Source organism: Zootoca vivipara, chromosome 2 (genome assembly GCF_963506605.1).
Source record: "Zootoca vivipara chromosome 2, rZooViv1.1, whole genome shotgun sequence".
Classification (NCBI taxonomy): domain Eukaryota; kingdom Metazoa; phylum Chordata; class Lepidosauria; order Squamata; family Lacertidae; genus Zootoca; species Zootoca vivipara.
Genome location: NC_083277.1, coordinates 84,032,179 through 84,055,631, shown reverse-complemented (window position 1 = coordinate 84,055,631; position 23,453 = coordinate 84,032,179). Strand labels below are relative to the sequence as shown.

General features: G+C 48.0%; 1 protein-coding gene across 4 annotated transcripts in view; it reads left to right on the top strand.

Moving 5' to 3' along the window:
* The window catches only part of NOTCH3 (notch receptor 3), a 61,459-nt gene extending 44,494 nt beyond the window's left edge, over positions 1-16,965 (top strand). The window contains exons 17-34 of one of the 4 annotated variants that reach the window (XM_035104778.2): positions 515-667; positions 2,095-2,323; positions 3,074-3,275; positions 3,557-3,710; positions 4,502-4,686; positions 5,814-5,946; positions 6,347-6,598; positions 6,986-7,098; positions 7,731-8,257; positions 9,293-9,640; positions 10,466-10,614; positions 10,722-10,935; positions 11,195-11,276; positions 11,495-11,684; positions 11,822-12,219; positions 12,538-12,685; positions 13,894-13,991; positions 14,263-16,965. In XM_035104778.2, coding sequence (XP_034960669.2) covers positions 515-667; positions 2,095-2,323; positions 3,074-3,275; positions 3,557-3,710; positions 4,502-4,686; positions 5,814-5,946; positions 6,347-6,598; positions 6,986-7,098; positions 7,731-8,257; positions 9,293-9,640; positions 10,466-10,614; positions 10,722-10,935; positions 11,195-11,276; positions 11,495-11,684; positions 11,822-12,219; positions 12,538-12,685; positions 13,894-13,991; positions 14,263-15,501 — 4,814 coding nt within the window. In that variant the 3' untranslated portion in view covers positions 15,502-16,965. The remainder of the gene's footprint in view (positions 1-514; positions 668-2,094; positions 2,324-3,073; positions 3,276-3,556; positions 3,711-4,501; positions 4,687-5,813; positions 5,947-6,346; positions 6,599-6,985; positions 7,099-7,730; positions 8,258-9,292; positions 9,641-10,465; positions 10,615-10,721; positions 10,936-11,194; positions 11,277-11,494; positions 11,685-11,821; positions 12,220-12,537; positions 12,686-13,893; positions 13,992-14,262) is intronic. The other 3 variants (XM_035104779.2, XM_035104781.2, XM_035104780.2) reach the window with 3 other exon arrangements.
* The last annotated feature ends 6,488 nt before the right edge of the window (positions 16,966-23,453 follow it).

Sequence of the window (23,453 nt, the reverse complement as noted above, 5' to 3'; positions counted from 1 at the left end):
GCCAGCATGACAAAGCCGCTTCTGGCAAACCAGAGCAGCACATGGAAACGCCGTTTACCTTCCCGCTTGGAGCAGTACCTATTTATCTACTTGCACTTTGACGTGCTTTCAAACTGCTAGGTTGGCAGGAGCTGGGACCGAGCAACGGGAGCTCACCCCGTCGCAGGGATTCGAACTGCCGACCTTCTGATTGGCAAGCCCTAGACTCAGTGGTTTAATCCACAGCGCCACCTGCGTCCTGTGGCATATTTAGCAATATTCCTGATAGTAACGTTGTGATTGGATAATCTAATAATTTTCTTATACCTATGCATTCTGTGTGATTGATTATATGATAGTAGACACATGCCTGGGATATTTTGTTTTGTTTTGTTGTTTCCTTCATTGTTGTTGGTTTTTTGCTTCTCCACATAGTGGATGCAGCAATATGAAAAAGTCTATAGAAGTGGATTGGGGGGGGAGGGGAAAAAGAAACTTAAAAACAAACAGTAACCATATTTTCTTATCCCCATAGGGCAGCAATGCCAGATTGACATTAATGAATGTGACCAGGACCCCTGTCGAAATAGGGGCACCTGCACCAACACACATGGCAGTTACAGGTGTGCCTGCCGTCCTGGCTACACTGGCACCAACTGTGAGTTAGATATTGACGACTGCAAACCAAGTAAGTTCATTGAGCACATGGGACAACAGGAAAGAACAACCAAGAATCTGAGGTCTTGCTAACTATTTTGGTGAGGCAGTATAGCAAAAAGAACTGGGTGAAAGTTCTAGGAAGAAGGAGCACTGATAGGACAGGAAACCTAATAAAGAACTGGAAACTGGGCAAAAAGGTCATTAGGTGACACCTGCTTTTCCAAGCTGGCTTCCAACTCTCACATTTTTGGAAGTGGCTGTGCCTTGACATTTGGCTTATGTCTAGAAAATTAAAATGCTAAGAAAATTAAATGGTGCAGACTACACGATTGAAGCAAATTTGCTTTCTTTTACCTAAGCATAATCTGTGTTGCATCACATATGCTAATTGCAGACTTTGAGTGCCAGTGCTTATGTAGCCAAAACAGAACCCTCCATGCATAAGAGAGAGGTATTGGCAGGTTTGGGTGAACCCCAAGGTTTCACAGGACTACAAGAAGTTTTGAAGGGGAAACGCTGCTCTTAAACAGTCCAACAAGACAGAGTAAGCTTACTGACCATGGAATGCTGACGGATTGATGTGGGTGGGGTGGGCGAAACAAAACTGGCAGGGGAACAGGAATGCTTAACATAGCAACAATTGCTTGCAGGTTCCATTTGTACTTCAGACTTTTAAACTTTGCAGAACTTGGATTTCTTTGACTAGGTATAGAATTGTAGAGTTGGAAGGGACCATGCGGGTCATTTAGTCCAACCCCCTGCAATGCATGAATCTTTTGCCCAACGTGGGGATCGAACCCAGAACCCTGAAATTAAGAGTCTCATGCTCTACTGACTGAGCTATTCCAATATAGGCTAGAGCAGTACTAAGATATGAGATAGAATAGGTTGTGAACTGTGACTGCAACTGATATTCAGACAGAACTAGATTTTATTTGTTACAGGTAGGTAGCCATGTTGGTCTGACATAGTCAAAAAAATAATTAAAAAAATTCCTTCCAGTAGCACCTTAGAGACCAATTAAGTTTGTCATAGGTATGAGCTTTCGTGTGCATGCACACTTGTTACTACCTGTAGAACTATGGAAGGCACCACATTGAGCCGCATGAAATGGAAGTCCATCGGGTATCTGAAGAAGTATGCATGCACACGAAAGCTCATACCAATGACAAACTTAGTTGGTCTCTAAGGTGCTACTGGAAGGATTTTTTTGTATTTTTTGTTAGCTCTTATTTGGATTGAGATGTTTGAATGTAACATCGACTCCTGTTAATGCCAGTGAAAATTCAACATGTCTGTGCTCCATCCTCAGTCTCTCCTGGATTATGTCTGTGACCCTGGATGTGTGAAGTTAAACATGACAAAGATCTTAGTCTTTTTGTATTGGAGGACGTCATAGTGAAAGAGTTGAGAGCTTATCTTGACCCCTTTGAGTATTCCTCTCCCTGCCAACAGATCCTTGCCTGAATGGTGGCTCCTGCCAAGATGGCATCAGTACTTTCATGTGCACCTGCCTGCCAGGCTTCACAGGCATACACTGTGCAACTGAAACCAATGAGTGCCTGAGTAACCCCTGCCGCAATGGAGCCACCTGCACAGACTATGTCAACAGCTACACTTGTACCTGTGCGCCGGGCTGGGCTGGCCTACACTGTGAGCAGAATGTTCAGGAATGCACTGACAGGTGAGCTGGCTCAGATAGTTTGTCATGAGGAACAGTGACTTCTGTCTGCCTGTCTTTTAACTCGTATTACTCAGAGGGCACATTTTGCAGAATGGATACTTGGGGCCCCATTCATATGAACAAAGCCAAGCAGCACTGTGTGGTAGGAGTTAGTCAAGAGGGTTGGCTTACTGCTGTACAGTTCACATGTTTTATATATTGCAGCACATTCCCCACTGTATCGTGTTTAATAAGGTCCCAGAGTTTTCTTCTCTGCTTTTTAGAACAAAGCGATTGTCTCATTCTAGTAGCAATGTGTGGAAAGGGCTCTGTTCCAGAAAACTCTAGATGGACGAATGGTTCAGAAGTAGGTAGGATCCTGTTTAAAAGGAGACAGTGTACTGTACTCCTGTCCCCTCTTTGCTTCTCAATAAAAACTGAGAATTAGTTATTCATATGAACACAGACTAAGCCTGGGATTAAGTGCTGGGTGCTATAGGGTGACAGGAGCCAGATCTGAAGTTCCCCTGGTTGTCAGTTACATGCATATCCAATCCAGTTGTAAAGAATGGCCAAATATTGTGTAAGGAGGGAGGCTTATCACACAGTTGCAATTTTCACCTAGAACAGAAACTTCTGTGTAAGACAGATGCAAGCCAGCACAACTAGCCAAGTGTTAGCTGGTGGGGTAGGCCTAGCCTATGCTGGGTGTCTCTTGGGGTAGATAACTTCCTTCCTCTACTTCTGACTCCTGTACTTATGTTATGGCAGCTCCTGCTTCAATGGTGGCACATGCTTGGATGGAGTGAATTCGTACACATGCCACTGCCGGGCTGGCTTCAAAGGATCCCACTGCCAGCATGAGATTGATGAGTGCCAGTCACAGCCCTGCCTCAACGGTGGGGTGTGCCAGGATGGCGTGCAGTCCTACCGCTGTACCTGCCCTCAGGGCTACACAGGTTCTCAGTGCCAGGTAATCCACCCCAGGCCTCTGTTGAAAGGGGATAAGATGGTTCAGGGTTTCCCTTGTTTAAGTTAAGCTTCTGCAACCAAGCCTGAGCCCCTAAGTTTGGATGGAGTTTACATCTTTTTTTATAAAAACCCAGTACATACGCCTTGCAAGCAGGTCCCTGGAGAGGTTGCAGTATGGAGACACCTAATGGAGATGGATTGGGAAAGTGCCTAGGTTCCGTCATCTTTGGTAGGTGCTTTTATTTTGCCACAAAACCTCTTGCCTTTTCATGCCCCCTCTAGACCCTGTTGGATTTGTGTAGTCGCTCCCCCTGTCAGAATGGTGGCCGCTGTATGCAGACAGGCACTACCTTATCCTGTGCTTGCCCTGGAGGTTGGACTGGTCGTTACTGCGACATCCCCAATGTTTCCTGTGAAGTGGTGGCCAGGAACCGAGGTAAGGAAACATGCTCCAGGGGCAGTGAAACGGAAGCTCTTCTTCCAGTGTTTTCTTCCTCATTTATTCTGCTGTCTGCTTCCTCGGTGACCTTGATGACGCATGTTTGTCATCCAGGCTCCCCAGCATTATCAGCTTATGCTCACTGGCAAAGCTGATACAGAACTTCCAGAGTTGACACAGTGAATGTTACTTTCCTTCAGTGATGCGGGGACAATGTCCTTGGGTTTAGTGGTGCTCCAATCAATATTTCAGATGGCTATTCCCAGTGGCATTGGAAACTAAAAATGCTCAGCGTTTGAATTAAATTTTGCCATGCTTCTAGGGGGCAGAATAAAAGCTACAAATGTTGTTGCAGACTGTATATGAAACTGTGTAATAATTTCAGAATGGTGTGATAATGGCTGAAGGCACTGGAGAGTTGGTCTGGATTCCCAGTCCTGCTGTGGTACTGGAGCACGTTGCACGTTCTATCACAATCTAACCTCTATTATCAAGGCTATAAAGAGGCTTTTTTACATTTTACAGAAATGTAAATTAAAATCTGACTTTGAAAACATTGGGATATTTTGTGCTTCCCCAGTAAAGTGTCCTTTAAATTGAGGTGGGTAATAAAGTCTAGTGCTTGGAGGAAGCCCTTGGGTTCTGTTCTTATGACCAACTTTCTTGTACAATGTTGCTTCAGTCTTCACTTACCCTGCATTTAGTCACTTTGTCTAATCATCCTCTGGAAGCAGGAGATCAGAATATGTGGCAGTATACAACGTGTAATTTGCTTTTCCGTCCAATAGGTGTGACCAAAGAGCAAGTGTGTCATTACGGTGGCCGTTGCGTGGATGCCGGAAATAGTCACTACTGCATTTGCAAAAAAAGCTACACCGGAAGCTACTGTGAGAGTGAAGTGGACCACTGCCAGTACAACCTGTGTCGAAATGGGGGTACCTGTCGCAGTTTTGTGGGAGACTACGTCTGTGAGGTGAGGGAGTCCTTGCAGCCAGTAACAGGCCAGGATTCCTGGTGTCTCTTCAGAACTCTGGGAAACCTGGTGACATTTAATGAGGAGTTGCTGAATGTCCAGTTAACAATTGTGAAATAGGATAAGAAAATGGCACAAATCTGCAATTTATTTTCCCCTTTAATTTTTTAAAAAACACAACCTACTAAAACCCCTCTATTTTCTTCCAAAGTTTTATTTTGTTGAAATATGGCTATGGATTATAATTGTTTTCCCACTATTGCAAACTTCCTTACTTTTGGGGGTAACTCCTATTTGATGGGGTCGCGCGGGGGGCGCTCTGGTCTAAACCACAGAGCCTAGGGCTTGCCGATCAGAAGGTCAGAGGTTCAAATCCCTGCGACGGGGTGAGCTCCTGTTGTTCGGTCCCTGCTCCTGCCAACCTAGCAGTTCGAAAGCACATCAAAGTGCAAGTAGATAAATAGGTACCGCTCCAGTGGGAAGGTAAACGGCGTTTCCATGCGCTGCTCTGGTTCGCCAGAAGCAGCTTAGTCATGCTGGCCACATGACCCGGAAGCTGTCTGTGGACAAACGGCAGCTCCCTTGGCCTATAGAGTGAGATGAGCGCTGCAACCCCAAAGTCGTCAGCGACTGGACCTAACGGTCAGGGGTACCTTTACCTTTACCTATTTGATGGCTGGTCAGATTGGTTGAACTTCCAAATAAGTTTTTGTCTTATTAAATCAGTTAACTTTGCTAATTCTAAATTTTCACATAGTTTTTTCAACCATTCCTCTTCGGTTGGGATGTGGTTTCCTTTCCAATGGCTGGCTATCAACATTCTTGCTGCCCTTATTGCGTACAGGAAGATATTAGTTTTATCTTTTGGAATGTCTCCATTCAAGATTCCTAATAAATATGATCCTGCTCTTTTGTTGTATGATATTTTTATCAACTTTTTAATTTCCTCATGTATCATATTCCAAAATTTCTTAATTTCAGGGCAGGACCACCACATATGATACAAAGTACCATAAATTTTAATGGAACCAAGAACACGAAACCTTTTCAAGGATGCAAGGCTCCAGCCTTTCTAGCCCTTTTGTGTTCATTGCTGTTTTGTCTTGTTTGCTTCTCTCCCACTCCAGTGCCCGCTAGGATTTGAGGGGAAAAACTGTGAGTATGACATTGATGAGTGTCAGTCACACCCCTGCCAGAATGGAGGGACTTGCATTGATCTTGTTGGCCGCTACATTTGCTCCTGTCCACCTGGAACTCTGGGTAAGTGCTCCTGGGTATAAGGAGACCTTTACCAATATTACTTGTAGTAGGAAGGTACAAGACTGGGGGAAAGGATTTAAGTTCTGACGGCATAGGTTTTTATTGTTGGATTTGCTATTTTGTTGAAGAATAGTGAAAGGGAGCTCTGGATTTCTCCCTAGGGCACAGGATGGAGAAGATGGGCTCAGAGTACTCAGAGCCTCTTTTTGAGGGAGGACAGCTTCAGCAACGGTGCCCAGGGCAATGGATGGATGGATGTTGACTCACTGTTGGGCACCGTAAAGGGCGAGAAATCTTGTTTTTTTTCACAGAGACAATGCAAGGATTGTGAGGAGGAGGAAGAGGTTTGTCTTCCCTGAGATTGATGTTTAATGTGATGGCGTGTTTGTCATCTCTTTAGGTGTCTTGTGTGAAATAAATGAAGATGATTGTGCTATGAATCCTGGCTCCCGGGTCCCCAAGTGCCTCAACAACGGAACATGTGTGGACAGAGTCGGTGGTTACCGATGCAGCTGCCCACCAGGTTTCACAGGCGAGCGCTGTGAGGGAGACATAAATGAGTGCCAGTCCAACCATTGCCACCCACGCAACACACTTGATTGCGTCCAGGAAGCCAGTGACTACCACTGCATTTGCAAGCCAGGCTATACTGGTGAGTGACAGTGTGTTCTCTTTTCATGTGGCTGATGTGTGCAAGGGGCAAGGGAGAGTGTGCCCAAAGCGGAGCCCAGTGATGTGTAGAGGAGCCAGGCTCAAGGACTGCAAGTAGGAAGAATCTCCCCTGTAAAGAAGTTAGCAGTTCATGTTCAACCAAGTGGGTGGAGGGGAATCCAACTATGCAGCTAAATGCATATTTGTGATCTGAAACAAAGATTGGAATGGTAACTGGATGAGATGGGCCTCTTTGGCCATTTCAGTGAGCAAATATGAGCTTTGAGAACTAGTGCTAAGATGCAAGGCCAAATATAGCAGGGTGGTGGTCTTTGGGGCTAAGTTCTGCTGGAATCCATCAGTAATGCTCTGTTTTTCATATCCTCAGGCCGCCATTGCAAGAACATTGTGAATGCATGTGACTCTCAACCTTGCCAGAACGGTGGGAAGTGTAATCCGGCAGTCAACCTGCCTCTAGGCTACACCTGCCACTGTCCCCGGGTGAGTCCCCTACAACACAGCTGCTCACAGCCAGTGGCTAATGCAACTCCTGTACACAAACATTGCAAGGGGCTAGGCAAGGGAGAGAAAGGAAGACTGCGGTGGGGAGGATTAGGTGGGGGAACTGTTAGGTTGATATGTTGGTGTTGTGCTACGAATGAGTTTCAGTACCTGTTAGGACAAGGTTTCTGTCTGGGAGGCTTTTTGGAGGTAGAGAGTTTATAGTGTCCTCCAATGCAAGGCTTGTCATGGAAGGAGTTTCTACATGGGAGTGGCAGGAAACAATTCTGCTGCATGATCTTGTGGGAATTCTGGTTGTGAAGCCTGCAAGAGAAGTTTGACGCAGTGCCATAACACAATGCAGAAGTCTAATATTGGCTAATAAGGGGAGATGGCATTGGTGAGTGGTGCCCAGTACTGGAGGATGTGGGGTATGGGAAGGTACTTCTTGAGGGCAGGATATCAGTGCTGGGCCTTCAGCTTTGTGGAGGGAAGAATTTACTCACCAGACTGAGCGCTTGTAAGAGGACAGCTATGGTGCCAGAGGCTTTCTGTTGCTAGGCCAGCAGTTGGAGCGGTTTGAGGGCTTGGCTGGCTTTCCAGTACTAACTGTGCTTGTTATTCTTTTCCAGGGTTATTCAGGCATCCGCTGTGAGCGCATGCTCTCCTGCCGGGAACTCTCCTGCTTCAATGGTGGCAGCTGCCGGACCACAGCGCTGGGTGCTCGCTGCTCCTGCCTGCCTGGGTGGGCTGGTCCGGAATGCCGCCTGCCTGCCAACAGCAGCTGTGCCAGCATGCCCTGCCACAATGGGGGTGCTTGCCATGAGACTGCTGACCCCCCTTATTTTCAGTGCCTTTGTCTTGGTGACTACACGGGGTTTCGCTGCCAGACCCGCACCCTGAAGCTCCCCGAGGTCCACTGCCCGCTGAAGGAGTGTGCTGAGAAGGCCGGGGATTTCTACTGTGACAAGATGTGCAACAGTCCAGCCTGCCACTGGGATGGCGGTGACTGTTCCCTGCGGGTTGATGATCCCTGGAAGCAGTGCGAGAGCCCCCTGTGCTTGCAGCTCTTCAACAACAGCCAGTGTGATGAGATCTGCAACACTGCCGAGTGCCTTTACGACAACTTTGACTGCAAGAGCCATGAGTCCAGCTGCAAGTGAGTCCTGCCACTGCCTCTTGAGTAGGGGAGGCCTCTAGTTGTGTATACTGTACCAGAGACCCCTGGAATCAAGGGTCACCCCCAACTAAATGAGGAACCAAGACTTATTTTAGGCAGTGTAGGGGTGCTGTGCACAAACATGGGTGCTTCCACTGAGACCTATGAATGTATGTCCATCCCTATGTCTGACACCAAACATGGCAGAGTCTTGGTATTATTTGCATGGATTCCTTCTATGTGTTCCACTAGGCTAGCACTGAGACTTGACCATGTTAGCTGTGGGGTGTAGGAATCTGCTGCAGACCCATAATGCCTTGTGCCCCTTCCTGCTTAGGGCCTAACAAGGCACCAGTGAGCTGTGATGCAGCAGCTAAAAAAGCCAATGCAATTCTGGGCTGCATCAATAGGAGTATAGCATCTAGATCAAGGGAAGTAATAGTACCACTGTATTCTGCTCTGGTCAGACCTCACCTGGAGTACTGTGTCCAGTTCTGGGCACCACAGTTCAAGAAGGATACTGACAAACTGGAACGTGTCCAGAGGAGGGCAACCAAAATGGTCAAAGGCCTGGAAACGATGCCTTATGAGGAACGGCTTAGGGAGCTGGGTATGTTTAGCCTGGAGAAGAGAAGGTTAAGGGGTGATATGATAGCCATGTTCAAATATATGAAAGGATGTCATATGGAGGAAGGAGAAAGATTGTTTTCTGCTGCTCCAGAGAAGTGGACACGGAGCAGTGGATTCAAACTACAAGAAAGAAGCCACCTAAACATTAGGAAGAACTTCCTGACAGTAAGAGCTGTTCGGCAGTGGAATTTGCTACCAAGGAGTGTGGTGGAGTCTCCTTCTTTGGAGGTCTTTAAGCAGAGGCTTGACAGGCATATGTCAAGAATGCTTTGATGGTGTTTCCTGCTTGGCAGGGGGTTGGACTGGATGACCCTTGTGGTCTCTTCCAACTCTATGATTCTATGTATTGGCATAGGGTTGGTTATGACAGGCATGACTCAGTTCCTTCTCCTCCTCCTTCCACAGCCCTGTCTATGAGAAATACTGCTCGGATCACTTTGCTGATGGGCATTGTGACCAGGGCTGCAACAACGAAGAGTGTGGCTGGGATGGGCTGGACTGTGCACTGGAGGTGCCCGAGCGCTTGGCGGACGGCGTTCTAGTCATCACTGTGCTGCTACACCCTGACGAATTGCTCCGCACAAGCACCATCTTCCTGCAGAAGCTGAGTTCCATTTTGAGAACCTCCTTGCGCTTCCGCCGTGACAAGAACGGTAACTTCATGATCAAGCCATATTACGGCTCTGGCAGTCGGACGCCGTATTATGGATCTGGCAGTCGGCAACGCAGGGAACTGGAACAAGAGATTATTGGGTGAGTCACACAGAGGAACTGAAGGAAAGCAAGGAGCTTTGGGAGTTCAGAGTGTTGCTTGGGGGGGGGGCGTGTTATAGGACCCAGGCCTCAGGGAACATGGAGGGAGGGATATAAGAAGGTTCTGAATGGAAAGAAGAGGTAGTTGGGCCCAGAGGCTCAGCTAAACAACTTCCAACAGCCTTCACAGAATAAGGCAGCTGTGAAAACTGTAGAACTGGCCTACAAATCTGAGGGTTCTGTGGAAATACTAACAAATCCAGAGTGACCACAAAAACTGTTTCGGAGCTGATAACGGGATTATCTAGTTACAGATTTCCATAACTAGATGGGAATTCATTCAAGTGTGCTTAGATAACTTAATTATATTATTCAAGAACCACTTCTGGTGTCTAACTGCTTTCTTAGCCAAAGTACCAGAAGGTGGCTAATGAAATAAAACAAGCAATCGAGTGCCTGAGATAGTGGTGGATCTCTGGAAGCCTTATCTTAATGCCAAGCAAGTGGGTTACATGCATTGTTAAGAACAAACGGGGTAAATGTGATCTGCTTAGGAAGAGTCAGCCTGCATTTTGTAAGAAGAGATTGTGCTTCACAAATACATTAGGATTATTAAAGCTACTGATCGAATCTCAGGTGGGTTTTTCCTTAATGGGTGTATTTGGAAGTGCCCATTCTAAAATTCAGTGTGTAAAAAAGCAACAGACCAAAGGATGAATGGGGAGTAGACCTTTTGTGGAGCTGGCCGACTTGCCTTGTCCTAGAATTGTGTGTGCTACTAGATAAGGAGCTCTAAGCCCTCGTAACACTTGCTTCTTCCTCCAGGTCTGAGGTCACTCTTGAGATTGATAACCGACTCTGCTACCAGGCTTCAGACAAGTGCTTCCCTGATGCAGACAGTGCTGCAGACTACCTGGCTGCCCTGTCAGCGGTGGAGCGCCTAGAGTTCCCATACCCCCTCAAGGCCGTGCGAGGTGAGGGTAGCAGAGGAGTCATTTGCTGGAAGCAGAGTTTGACTGGGTTTGGACTTTACAGGAAGGTCATGACAGGGTCTCCTAATAGGGTGGTTTTGTTTCTACAGGTGAAAAGATCGACGTGGTAGGCGATCTCAAGCTGGTGCCATTGCTGGTGGTGGCAGGCCTGATTCTGCTGGTGATCCTGGTGCTGGGTGTGCTAGTGGCACGGCGCAAAAGGGAGCACAGCACCCTCTGGTTCCCTGAAGGCTTCAGTCTGAAGAAAGAGAGCAGCAATAAGAACCGGCGTGAGCCTGTGGGTCAGGATGCCCTAGGCATGAAGTAAGAGCCTTTCATTCACCCAGGTGCTGTGCAGAATGAAACCCCAGTTCTTGCAGCAGGTTTCAGCTTCTGCAGGGGATGGTCAGCTTTCTGTGACTTGTACTTTGCTCCCAATTGTGCTTTAGTTAGCTGATGGAGAACTTCTCCTTCATTCTGTGGTGTGGTGTGTGGGGAAGAGCAAGAGGGTGTAAGCCCATAGCCTTGGTGTTTGCCCTGCACTACTGTTTGACTTCACTGTGTACCTTTCCCCCTGTTGCAGGAATATTGGCAAAGGAGAGAGCCTAATACCAGACAGCTCAGAAGACTGGTTGGAAGAATGCCCAGAGGCCAAGCGACTAAAGGTATTCCTTTTGAGACTTTGCCTGGCTTAAGAAAGGGGATTCCAGCTCCTCACAAGAGTCTACCCCACTGCCTCCCCCCACCCTCTTCCTCTTGGTGTCCGCAGGTATTACTCCCTGCATCAGACTACTATGGGCCTGACTCATTGGTGTTTGCAAGCAGCAGTGAAGTAGTTTGATGCACTAGGTGAGCAGGCGCATATTATGTCTTTCCATAATAGCTACAGGCCCGTGTTCATCCTTGCCAGGTGGAGGAGCCAGCCATAGACCGTGAAGACCCTGTAGACTGCCGTCAATGGACACAGCATCACTTGGTGGCAGCAGACATCCGCATGCCGCCATCTATGGCCCTGACGCCACCCCAGGGTGAATTTGATACTGACTGCATGGACGTCAATGTCCGTGGACCAGGTAATTGGGAATAAGGGCAGCGAGTTGGGTCTGCGAGTGCTCATACGGAGCTTTTGCAGACAGTGTCTGATGAACAGAATCGGTCTGTTACTTCCTGTCTTCTGTAACAAGTCCCAACATGTTTTGTTCTAATCCAGTATGTGGCACATGGGAGAGGAGAAACAGAGCAAATCTTTTAAAAAAAGCCAAACACAACAGCAACAACCCTTGTTGGGATCTCCTTACAGATGGTTTCACTCCACTTATGTTGGCCTCCTTCCGTGGTGGTGGTGAAATGGAGACTGAACTGGCTGAGGAAGAGGAAGCAGATGACTCCTCTGCCAACATAATCTCGGACCTAATCTGCCAGGGGGCTAACCTGAGTGCCCAGACAGACCGCACAGGTGAAACTGCCCTGCATTTGGCTGCCAGATATGCACGGGCAGATGCTACCAAGCGCTTGCTGGATGCTGGTGCTGATACCAATGCACAAGACAACACAGGGCGCACACCACTTCATGCTGCCGTGACTGCGGATGCCCAGGGAGTCTTCCAGGTGGGTCTCACCCAATGGACTAGTGTGGCCTTTTAAATACCCCTCCTCTGCCTTGCTCGTGTTAGCAGCATGCTCCAGTTCCCTTTTCAATGGAAAGCCACTGTGATGGTTACCACCTGGACGTTATTCTTGTGTTATCCACTCATTACCTCTGGGGACACGATGAAAAGTTAGTTAGCCTGCCTGTACTTTGCATTGATAAGAGTGAATGAAAGCCTAAGAACGGTATTTGAGGCGATAGTGTTACTGTGCACATGCTGCCTTGGATGGTGTATGTTTTTGGCACCAACCTAACACACCAACATGTTCTGTTGTCAGATCCTGATCCGGAATCGATCTACAGACTTGGATGCCCGAATGGGGGATGGTTCAACAGCACTGATCCTAGCAGCCAGGCTGGCTGTTGAGGGCATGGTGGAGGAGCTGATTGTCTGCCACGCTGATGTCAACGCTGTGGATGAGATGGGTACGTAACCCCCAGAGAGGCCGGGGGGGGGGCTGAGTTCTTTTACTTGGCTATTCTGCGTTATGCTGAACTTCAGCAGGAGGCCTTCTCAGAACTACAACATGCATTGCAAATGTATTCCAAATTAATTCCACAAATGCACTTGCTGAACCTCCAGTCTGGTTGCCCTGGGCATTTCTCAAGCATCAACAATTCACTTGGCCATTCTCTTGACTCCTGCTTCCCTCTCTAAGCTCCTTAGATGCATTCTGATGAGGCTCTGCAAGGCAAGAGCCACTGTGGGGTCATAGAGCCCTGAGTGCCGGAGGTGGAGGGAGCAAGAGGATGAATTACATACATGACAAGGAGTGTAGGATCTTTCTTTCTTTCTTTCTTTCTTTCTTTCTTTCTTTCTTTCTTTCTTTCTTTCTTTCTTTCTTTCTTTCTTTCTTTCTTTCTTTCTCTCTCGTCACATTCTTGAGAGTCAAAAGGACACCCCCGCCTCTCTCTGCTACCTATTTTTTTCTGGCTCTTTTTTTTCAGTCTGCCTACTGAGTTGCTGGAAAGGGGACAGAAAACTCTTGCCAGAACTTATTGGGTGCAGAGGATTTCCCTCTTCAAGCATCCATTGCTCTTATCAATTTCATGTCCCTCCTCCCATGCTCTCGCCCCCACCCCAGCCAGAGTTCTAAACTATTTGCTTGCAGAGGGCATCCCCTGCCCTTCCACCACTCCACCCATTTTGCCTTTTCCCGTTCCAATCCACCACCCTGCCCTCCTTTCCCCCTCTCCCACCCGCATGAAAATAAGCCAAGATTCACGTGTGGCCCTTATTCCTGATGTATGAGGACAATGCCTTACTGTGTGGAGGGGTATTAAGAGAGTGGGGCATGGTCTTGGTCAAAATGGCAGTTGTGCTGCACAGAAGACCTTATGGGGAACCTGCTGGTGATTCTGGGGACCCCGTAGCTGCTTGATTCTTGCATAGACATGCATCTCCATAACAAAGCAGCTGATTTGCTGAGAGGACAAATCCAGAGTCTACAGAAGGTCCAGCATTAAAGCACAGAATGAGCAGCAACAGGCGAGGATGGTAGTGAGGAGCAAGGTGGTAACTTTGGATTGAGGAGAGTTAGGGGAGCTGATGCAGCAGAATACTTCTAGTGGGATCTGAGACTCAGTATCAGAGAGAGAACTTACAGTAATCCTCATGGTGTCATTCCTCTCAGGTAAATCAGCCCTGCACTGGGCAGCAGCTGTCAACAATGTCGAGGCCACGATTGCGCTGCTGAAGAATGGAGCCAACAAGGACATGCAGGACAGCAAAGTAAGTTCTTTATTGCATTTGTTTTTCTGTTATCATGGGATGCTTTAAGTTTCATGTGTCTCCATAACTTGGAAGAGCCACATCCGTTGCTGTAGGCTCCTTCTGACAGGAGCAGCTCTTTCCATCCCTGTAAATGTCTTCAAGCTAGACCTGGTGGCTTCCCTGCCCTGTATATAGTGGGGAGGTTTACGGGGAGGCAAGAAGCTCATGGCTCCTTTTCTAGAACACTTTGTAGCATGTGCTCTTCATCACCCTGTCCTCTCTGTGGCAGGAGGAGACACCGCTGTTCCTGGCAGCCCGGGAAGGCAGTTACGAGGCAGCCAAAATCCTGCTGGATCACTTCGCCAACCGCGAAATCACAGACCACATGGATCGCCTGCCACGCGACGTGGCTCAGGAGCGCTTGCACCACGACATTGTCCGGCTTCTGGACGACTACAACACCGTGCGCAGCCCGCAGGGGTCGTTGCCCGCTGGCCACTCCCTCTCCCCTCTCATGTGCCCTCCCAATAGCTTCTTGCCCAGCTTGAAGCCCACGCCACAGGGCAAGAAGAGCCGGCGCCCTAGCACCAAGAACGCGACGGCAGGCAGCAGCGCCAGCCTGGCAAGGGAGAGCAAAGAGGCCAAGGCACGTGCCAAGAAGCTCAACCTGGAGTGCCAAGGCTCTCTCCTGGAGAGCTCTGTCACCCTGTCTCCCGTTGACTCACTGGACTCCCCCTATGTGCCCAACCCTGCCTCGCCAGGGGTCTTCCACCCAGGCAACTCCTCACTGTCAGTGCCCTCCACTCCCATGGTCCATGGCATGATGGAGGCGCCCTTTGCTGTCAGTCTTGCACGCCTCAGCGACCTAGGGGATGGCACCCTCCTCTCCATGAACCGCCTCTCAGTGCCACCAGGCCGCATGGGGCTCAGCCTGGGCATGGTGAGCCCTGTGGCCATGCCCTTTGATTGGCATGCCCGTGTCCCCACTTCCCAGTGCCAGCCAATCATAGGAGTTGTGCACCCAGCCGCCTCCCATCCCAACCTGCACCAACCAGGCCAGGCTTTCCCACCAGGGTTGCTTCTGCCCAGCCACATGGCCATGGGGCACAGCTCCCAGGGCCTGCCCAACTCAGCTCCTCCACAGACCAAGGAGGCAGCCCAGCCCATGCCCCCGCCAGCTACCACCATGAGAACCAACCAGCCTGTCTCACCCCAGGAGGCCCAGGGGGCGCCCCGTGCAGGGCCCCCACAGTACCTAAAGCCCGCAGGGGTCGAGGATTACCCGACACCCCCCTCTCAACACAGCTACACACAGGGGCAGGACGCGACCCCCAAGCACTTCCTCCATCCGCCCAGTGAGCACCCCTACCTGACTCCTTCGCCAGAGTCCCCAGAGCAGTGGAGCAGCCCCTCGCCCCACTCCCTGTCCGACTGGTCTGAATCTACTCCCAGCCCCACTGTCCTGGGGCCCAGCCATACCCAGCTTCCTTCGGTGGAGCCATCCGCTAAGATGCAGGTGTTTGCATGAGGAGGTGGGTGGTGGAGTAGATCCCAGGGGCCTGTGTCCCTCTGTGGCCCCCATTGGGGCCTGCACTTGCCTCAGGGGCTCCTGTCCTTGTTTCCCCTGACTGTGTTTTTTATAAGAGAAAAACTCAAGTGTAAAAAGGTTTTTTTTAAAAAAAAAAATTAAAATAAAATATGCCTGGTCTTGGAGGGGGAAGGCATGGCCTCCCCATTCCCTCACTGCCACAGAGCCCAGGCTGGCCCTCTCCCTTCCCCTCCCCTGTAACCATGGCAACTAGGTTTCAGGGGAGGATTTTTTTTAAAAAAGAAGTAAAATAAACTCTCTCTTTTTGTATAAACACTGCATTTACTCCAAACGCTTTATTTTTTACAATGTATGCAATGTCAGAACCCCTGTCTTGCCACTCTTCTTCCTATGGGTCTTGAGCTGTGAGGAATGGAGAGGAAACTGTGCCCTTTGCTCCCCCCCCCTCTGCATGGCACTGTCTCTCGGGTCGAGCACCCACCTCCCCTCCCACCATGTTGGGGCGGGATTCTGCTCACTGTATTTGTGTACTGGGTACGCAGCATTAGCCCAGACTGCCATTGCTATGCAGAGGGTCGAGCCCCAAACCTGCCCGCTGTCCTGCAGGAAATTAAGCCCCATAGCGCCCCCCCCCAAACTTGGCACTTCTTCACATTCCAGGTTAATTTATTCATCTTAAATTCTACAGCATTCCCACCCTGTCCCCCACAAAACCCCCCTTGACTTTCCAAATTGCTTCAGCTAACGCTAGCCATGGTCATGGGGATTTTCCAGTCCCCAGAGTATTCTGAGCCGCTCTTGTTTTCCCTTTTTTTAATTATTATTATATTATTATTATTCCTGGCCTTTACTAACATTCCTCCCATCTGCTCCAAGGCCGCCTTCAGCCTACATTGGCAAGTTACATTTTCCCCTGTACGATGAGTTCCTTGCCCCTGTGGTACTGCGTGGGAATTTTGGGGGCAGCCCCAGACACTAAAAAGAGTTTCACTCTGTCGTGAAAGGTACTGAGATAGAACACAAAATGCTTCCTCTGTTTCTCCTCAAAAACACCTGGCCCCAGCAGCCAACTACCTACACTTTCCTCACTCCCTGACTCCCCCCCCCCCGCACTCTGTACATTCCAGCTATCCCTGGCTGTAAATACTGCTGGTGGGAGCAGGTGCCCAGGCAGGACCTTGGTCCGGTGGTGACCGCTGCTTCCCCCCCCCCTCCCTTCCCTTCCCATGCTCTGTAGCAATAGTGGGGGAATGGCCTTGCGCAAGTCAGACCTCTCTTGTCATAGAAGGACCGTTTCTAGCTCATTTAAATAAATAAAAAAACTTTTTTTAAAAAAACAAATTAAAAAAAATCCAGTGTAAACCAAGTAGCTTTAAAGCAGCTGGGTGCTTTGTGTACAGAGCGGCTTGAGCCGCGGCATAATAAACATAGCTAATAAGGAAATGGCCTCTTGCTTCCTCTGTGTGTCTTTTGTTTCATTTTGTTTCATAGTTGCAGGTTCAGGCTGCGTAGCAAGCCACTACGTATTTACATATATCTATAGTCTACTTCTACAAATAGATTCAATAGGTTTTGTCCTGTTTTCCTTCCATTCTGGGTCGCTATGGAATACAAGTCGTACCTTGGTTCTCGAACGCCTTGTGACTCAAACGTTTTGGCTCCCAGACGCCGCAAACCCGGAAGTGAGTGTTACAGTTTGCAAACGTTCTTTGGAACCCAAACGTCCGACGCGGCTTCCACAGCTTCTGATTGAGTGCAGGAAGCTCCTGCAGCCAATTGGAAGCGACGCCTTGGTTTCCGAATGTTTTCAGAAATCAAACGGAACGGATTCTGTTTGAGACCCAAGGTACGCCTGTACTATCAAAGGTTCTTCCACTACCACTCTTTCAACTGCCTGTTCTCTGTGACTTCTTCCAGCGTTGTAGTGTTTGAAAGAGGGCTGCTTGCTTTCAAGAGCATTGCTGTGACTGATGTGCTTAGAAGCACAGGTCCATAGGCTTTCAATTATTGGATTTTGAACTTTCTACTATAAAAGGATCCTTTTGACATTCATTATTCTGCCACAGAAATACGGAACTGTTTTAGAGCTCACCCTTGATTTGATATGGGGCACTTGCAATGTCTTTGGGGTGTCACTATTGCTGCACATGAACTGAGGACACACACAATGGTTCCTGGCAGCTGCACATTGTAGGAGCCATGGCTAAGCTGTCTTTCAGTGAATCATCTAATGGAAGAACCTCTGATAAACCCCACAGTTTTAGCAAAACGAAAATACTTTTTACAAGCAGAAATGCCTTTTAAAAAGGTTACGTTGCCATCACAACAGAGAAAAATAAATACATACTTTCCTCACAAACTTCCATTTCTTTAGCAGGGTCTTAATGCTTTTTCTTGCCTCGGATTTCACCTGAGGTTTTCGTTTGCTGAGTCATCGAAGCAGTATGACATCATAGCATTCCAAACATGATTTGCAAATGAACAATCCATGGTGTTCCGTTTGGTTTCCCCAGAGCGGGGGCGGGAAATCTATTGCTTCCTAAACTGAAGCTGGCTTGCGCTTGCTAGTTGCCAGGATTAATCTTAATGTATGTGCATGTAATGCTTTCTCATCTGTGGCAGCACAATGCAGAGACAGGAATTGATACAACCTTGGAAAGTTTCACTGCTAAAAATATCTGTGTTGAAAAGAAGTCGGAATACATTATTTTGGTTTCCCACATACAAAGTAGTCTATGGACAGAAACATTGCCTTAACCAGAGAATCTAACCTTGTGGTGTGTTTGGGTATTGATGGTTGATGGGAAGTCCCAATTTTTCCCATGCAAGCATATTGAACACTTCTGAAGAAGGACCACAGAGTCCACAGCAAGCAGCAGATAGTGGACACAGGAATCAACAACTATGTATGAAACCTTGTCTTTTCTTGGGGGTAAATCATGAGCTGTTTCATAGACACTGAAAAAGCTGCCCCTTGAATAGTTAATACAGTAAGAAGATTTAAGAACTCACCTTCCTGAGATCATATTTTAATACAGTACTTCATCCAATAAAGGATGTGAGTGACTAATGATATAACTCTACCACCCAGAGTGGCTGGGGAAACCCAGGCAGATGGGCGGGGTAGAAATAATAAATTATTATTATTATTAAAATTATTATATCTCCCAGGAAGGTCCAGGAAACTGCCTTGAGAAGGCATGGTTCATTTTTACTTTAGGTTGGCAAGTATCATCAAGCTCCACAAGGCCTGCAATATTCCACCTCCCCATTAGGCCCCCTAATAGTTCTGTTCAATTATTCCCTGTGTAGTCTGTTCCTCCTCTTTTTTTAACATTTCCAGTCTTATTGCTATAGCAGTTACTTACCATTGGGTGGCAGCAGAGATTGTAAAGCTGCCAACTCGTGCTGGGCTGTTCTAAAGGACTGCGTTTTCTATTACTAGTTTATTGCACACATAAATAAAATACAAATAGTAGTACCCTTTAATAATTTAGAGTTTCCTGGCACCTTAAGAACAAACAAATTTATTGGGCTTCAGATTTTTGTGAGTGTGAACCCATTTTATCAGACCTGTGAAGAAGTGAGTAGGTTCAGCCTTCCCCCTACACACCTCCACCAACCTGGTGCCCTTGAGACATTTTGGGCTACAACTTCCATAAAATGCTGTCCTGTTTGGTTATAAAGAAAGGCAGCCACTTAATGTGACCTCTTCACTTACCTGCTCAAATGGCTCTTGCCCACAGACAGTTTAGGCCACAACAAATTTGTTAGGTCTTTAAAGTATCCCAAGGTTCTGGTCTTATTTTGCTGCCACAGCCTAATATGGCCTCTAAAAACCAAAGTTTTACAGCCCTGAATCAGTGAAAATGTAAGAGATCCTGCATATGGGAAAGTGCCTATACCATAGGAACCAAGTACTGGTATTACAAATTGCAGCTGGGAAGCTGCCACTGAAAAATGAAGGTGTTAAGTGTGACGAGCCTGATTTAAATCACTACACAGGGTGGGCTTGCACATGGAATAATTTTCACTGGGCCACCATTACGTAAGCTATATAGTTTGTGGTGACACAGTGAGAGTCACTCCTTCCACGTTAGAAACTGCTATCAGATGCTTTCTGAGAGCCATGCTTCAGCTCGAGGCCCACTGCCACCCCTTGAACCCCCTGGCCCTGATCTTCCTCTTCCTTGCTCTGCTACTGCCTGTTCACCTGCCCGCTTGGAGTGAGCAAAAAGGGACTAGTCTGCTTGCTAGTGCACCTCCTGATAGCTGTGCAGGCTGCGCCCAGAGAAATAGGGCAAGCAAAATGGGTGGCAGTGACAGTCGTAAAGGTGTGGTGGGTCCACTGAGACCATCTTGCTCAAGGCCCTCTCAAAACCTGACTGTTATGAATGAGCAGCTCCCCAGAGGAAAGTGTCGCCTCGAATACAATCTTTAGTTTCCGTCTTTTGCTACAGGCAAGACATCTTTTAGATGCAGCCATTAGTATTGCTTTAGGCTGGCCACGTCCTTGCTGATTTCGGCAGGTTTTCAGGCAAGGAACTAACCTAGACACTGGGAACTGTGATAGTTTCCTTGACCAATAGCTTTTGGGAGTGGGGGAGATAAGTGGAGAGACGGGGGGGGGAGGACATTGAACTATTCTATCTTTAGCTAAGAACTAGGATCTTCCTTCCGTTCTTTTTTTTTTAAGCACAGTACAAGAAAACAAGGGGAAACATGCAAGTCTGGTGTACAAGGGTGCATCAAAATTTAAAGTTAGGTCAATCTAATCCGATGCCCGTTTGCTTAGGAGTAAGCCTTATTTATCCTAATGAAACTACAGCATTGAGTCAACATGGACAGAAACAGGTTGCAAAACCCACGAGGACCACTAGGTGGAGGTTGTTGTAAATCTCCCAGCCTGATGAGTCTCTTTCCAGGTTGCTACTTTCCAGGTTGTTGAGAATTTCCTTAACCACCTGGATTGGGTTGTTTTCTTCACATCACTGCAGGGCTCCTCTATGAAAGGATGTGCTGTGCTGTGGATATTTCCTGAACTAAGGATTAGTTACTAAGGATAACAAAGGATTCTATGGTTCTATGATACTAAGTTAACTAAGGATAAGGTAAACTCTCCTTCATTGGAGAAGGAGACATTGGCCAGCCTTCTGTCCAGATTTCTTTAGTTGTGATTCCTGCATTGCACAGGATGAAGTAGATGGCCCTTGGGTCCCTTCCAACTCTACAGTTCAACTATTCCACCGCACATTGGAAGAATATAAGGTAATGCCTGACTGTATGGCGACAGCTGTCCTGGGGAATGGCTTTAAGTAGGCTTTAAGTTGGCCCCTGACTTCCTTCCCATTTATGTATTCATGTTCTGCACTGTTGATCATCACCAGAGATAGACAAAGTAAATCTCAGTTGGGTGTGTTGATCTCTTAATTTCCTGTCACATCGGATCTTATTTTTATTTCATGTAGAAGGATTTGCAGATCACAACATTCTCGAAATGGTGTATATGTCTCTAAGTGGCATACATACATCTTAGCAGGGTGATTCTAACATCCAAAGACAAGTGCCTATATTAGGTGAAGTCTGAGTCCAGGTCTAAGGAACAAATGAGGTAAGACTTCATGCACTGAATTAATCCATGAAAGCTGATGCCATAATAAACTTGTTATTATTTAAAGTGCCACAAGACCCTGTTATTTTTGCTGCAAGAGACAGCACAGCTACCACTACGGAATACGTTTCTGTTACTGATGGCAGTCAAAGACCAGCAGGGAGACCTTTCCCCACACCTCCACCTGCAGATAGCAACGGGGCAAAATTCTAGCAGGACACCCTCTAGCACAGTATTCCTCAAACCTTGGATTCCCACATGCTGTTGAGCTATAACTCCCATCATCCCTGACCATTGGCTAAGTTGGTTGAGGTTGATGGAGTACAATGCCATCAAGGTGGAAGAGCAGTGCTGCAGAAGCACCCCCCAAAAAAGGTTTAACCCAGGGGTCAGCAAACTTTTTCAGCAGGGGGCCGGTCCACTGTCCCTCAGACCTTGGGGGGGGGGGCGGACTATATTTTGAAAAAAGAAGAAGAATGAATTCCTATGCCCCGCAAATAACCCAGAGATGCGTTTTAAATAAAAGGACACATTCTACTCATGTAAAAACATGCTGATTCCCGGACCGTCTGCGGGCCAGACTGAGAAGGTGATTGGGCCGCATCCGGCCCCCAGGCCTTAGTTTGGGAACCCCTGGTTTAACCTGTCTGAACACACAGACATACACCCCTGTGCTGGAATTAGATTTGAACTTCAGTTGATGCCCTCAGAAGACTGTTCTCAAGCCTAAATGCCCTGGAGAGGGGGAAAGGGGAAGCTATTGGCAGAATGGGGAGACTCCATGGGTCAGCAGTTCCCCACTCCTACTCTAGCTCTGTATTGCCTTGAAAATAGAGGTGTGTGCCTTTGTGTGTCAAAATCTATGCACTGGGCTCTACATATTCTACCACCGGTAGCTGGAGAGAGTAGCTGCAGCCCTCTACTAGACTTTCCCATCCCTATGCTTTCCCTGCTCACAGAGCTTTAATTGGACATGTCTGGACCACTTAATCCTCTTACTTTCTAGACCAGGGCATGCACATCACATGGTTGGTACAAAGTCTCTGGGGAATGTGAACCCCATGCCAGGGGATTAACCTTTTCTGGCCCCAGCAGATTGCATGCCTACAGGGACTCCATGTGCAAATTCAGAAGGGCAAGGTAAATGCAAAGCCCTCTCTCCCTCCTAGAATTGGCTGAGCTCAGTGGGATGGATGGGCAGACCTAAGGTAGGATCCTGGGACAGATCTTTGCAACCATATAATGCCAACATGCCATCCCCCCCCAAATATGGTAATGCTGCTGCTGTAGCAGCTAAGGGCTGAGCAGGCACAGTGAGGGATGCTTTTTAAATTGTTTTTTGAGTGTTTGCATTGCAGGTCCAGCTAAGGATGCTGGATGGGGCCTTGCCCTCTGCTGTACCGCCCTATTGGACAGCAGTGACATACCTCCAGAACCTGGCTGTTGGGAGGTGCAGAAGGAGAAGGAGCAGGCAGGAGCCCCCAGGAGACAGGTTTCAGGAATCAAGCCAAGGGCGTGCCAACGTGCATTTCTGGGATGGGACAAATGCCAGCAGCCAGAGCCTGCTGGGGCCTGCATGGCCCTGGCGCCTGCACCGGGGATGTGCCTGAGAGTGCCATGGTGGAGCCAGACTGCACGTGTTGGCAAGTGTGCCATGTGGTAAAAAAGCATTCCTGATCACAGCAGTGTTGCCAGGAGCCTTCATTTTGAGGGGGGCATTTCTTCAGAATCTCCACTGAGCTCATGCAGCAGAGACCCAGGGCGCCACAGCTGCACACTGAGCCCTATCAGGAAATAGCTTTGCATGTGGATCAGGGCCCTTCTCCATAGCTTGCTGTGTAAGACAGGATGGGAACAAGCCTCCGTCAAGGCAAAGCAACAGTGGGCTTCCTAATGGACACATCGGTCAACACATTTAGGCTGTGGTTTCTCTTTGCTGGTACCTAGCTGGCTGAACTTTGTCTAGATTTCAAGTCAGTTTTCAAAATTCTGCTTTAAGTGGCCTGAGCTCAGGTGTGCTCTAGAACACAGGTAGACAATGTGGTGCTCCCCAATACCCAGTCAACTCTCATCAACCCCAACCAATGCAGCCAGTAGTCGGGGATAGTGGGAGCTGCAGTCCAAAAACATCTTCCAAGCTACACTGCTAGACCCTGAGTATAGAGGAAGCTGGAAAAAAACAACTGTGCATGTGAGCGGTCTATTTATGTGAGAGGTTAATACCGGGGGAGAGGATTTGTGTGTGTGACCAAAATAATTTGAATTTTTTTGTGTTTTACTGAATGTACAAAAGGGAATCAGCTATGAATCAGTGTGGGGA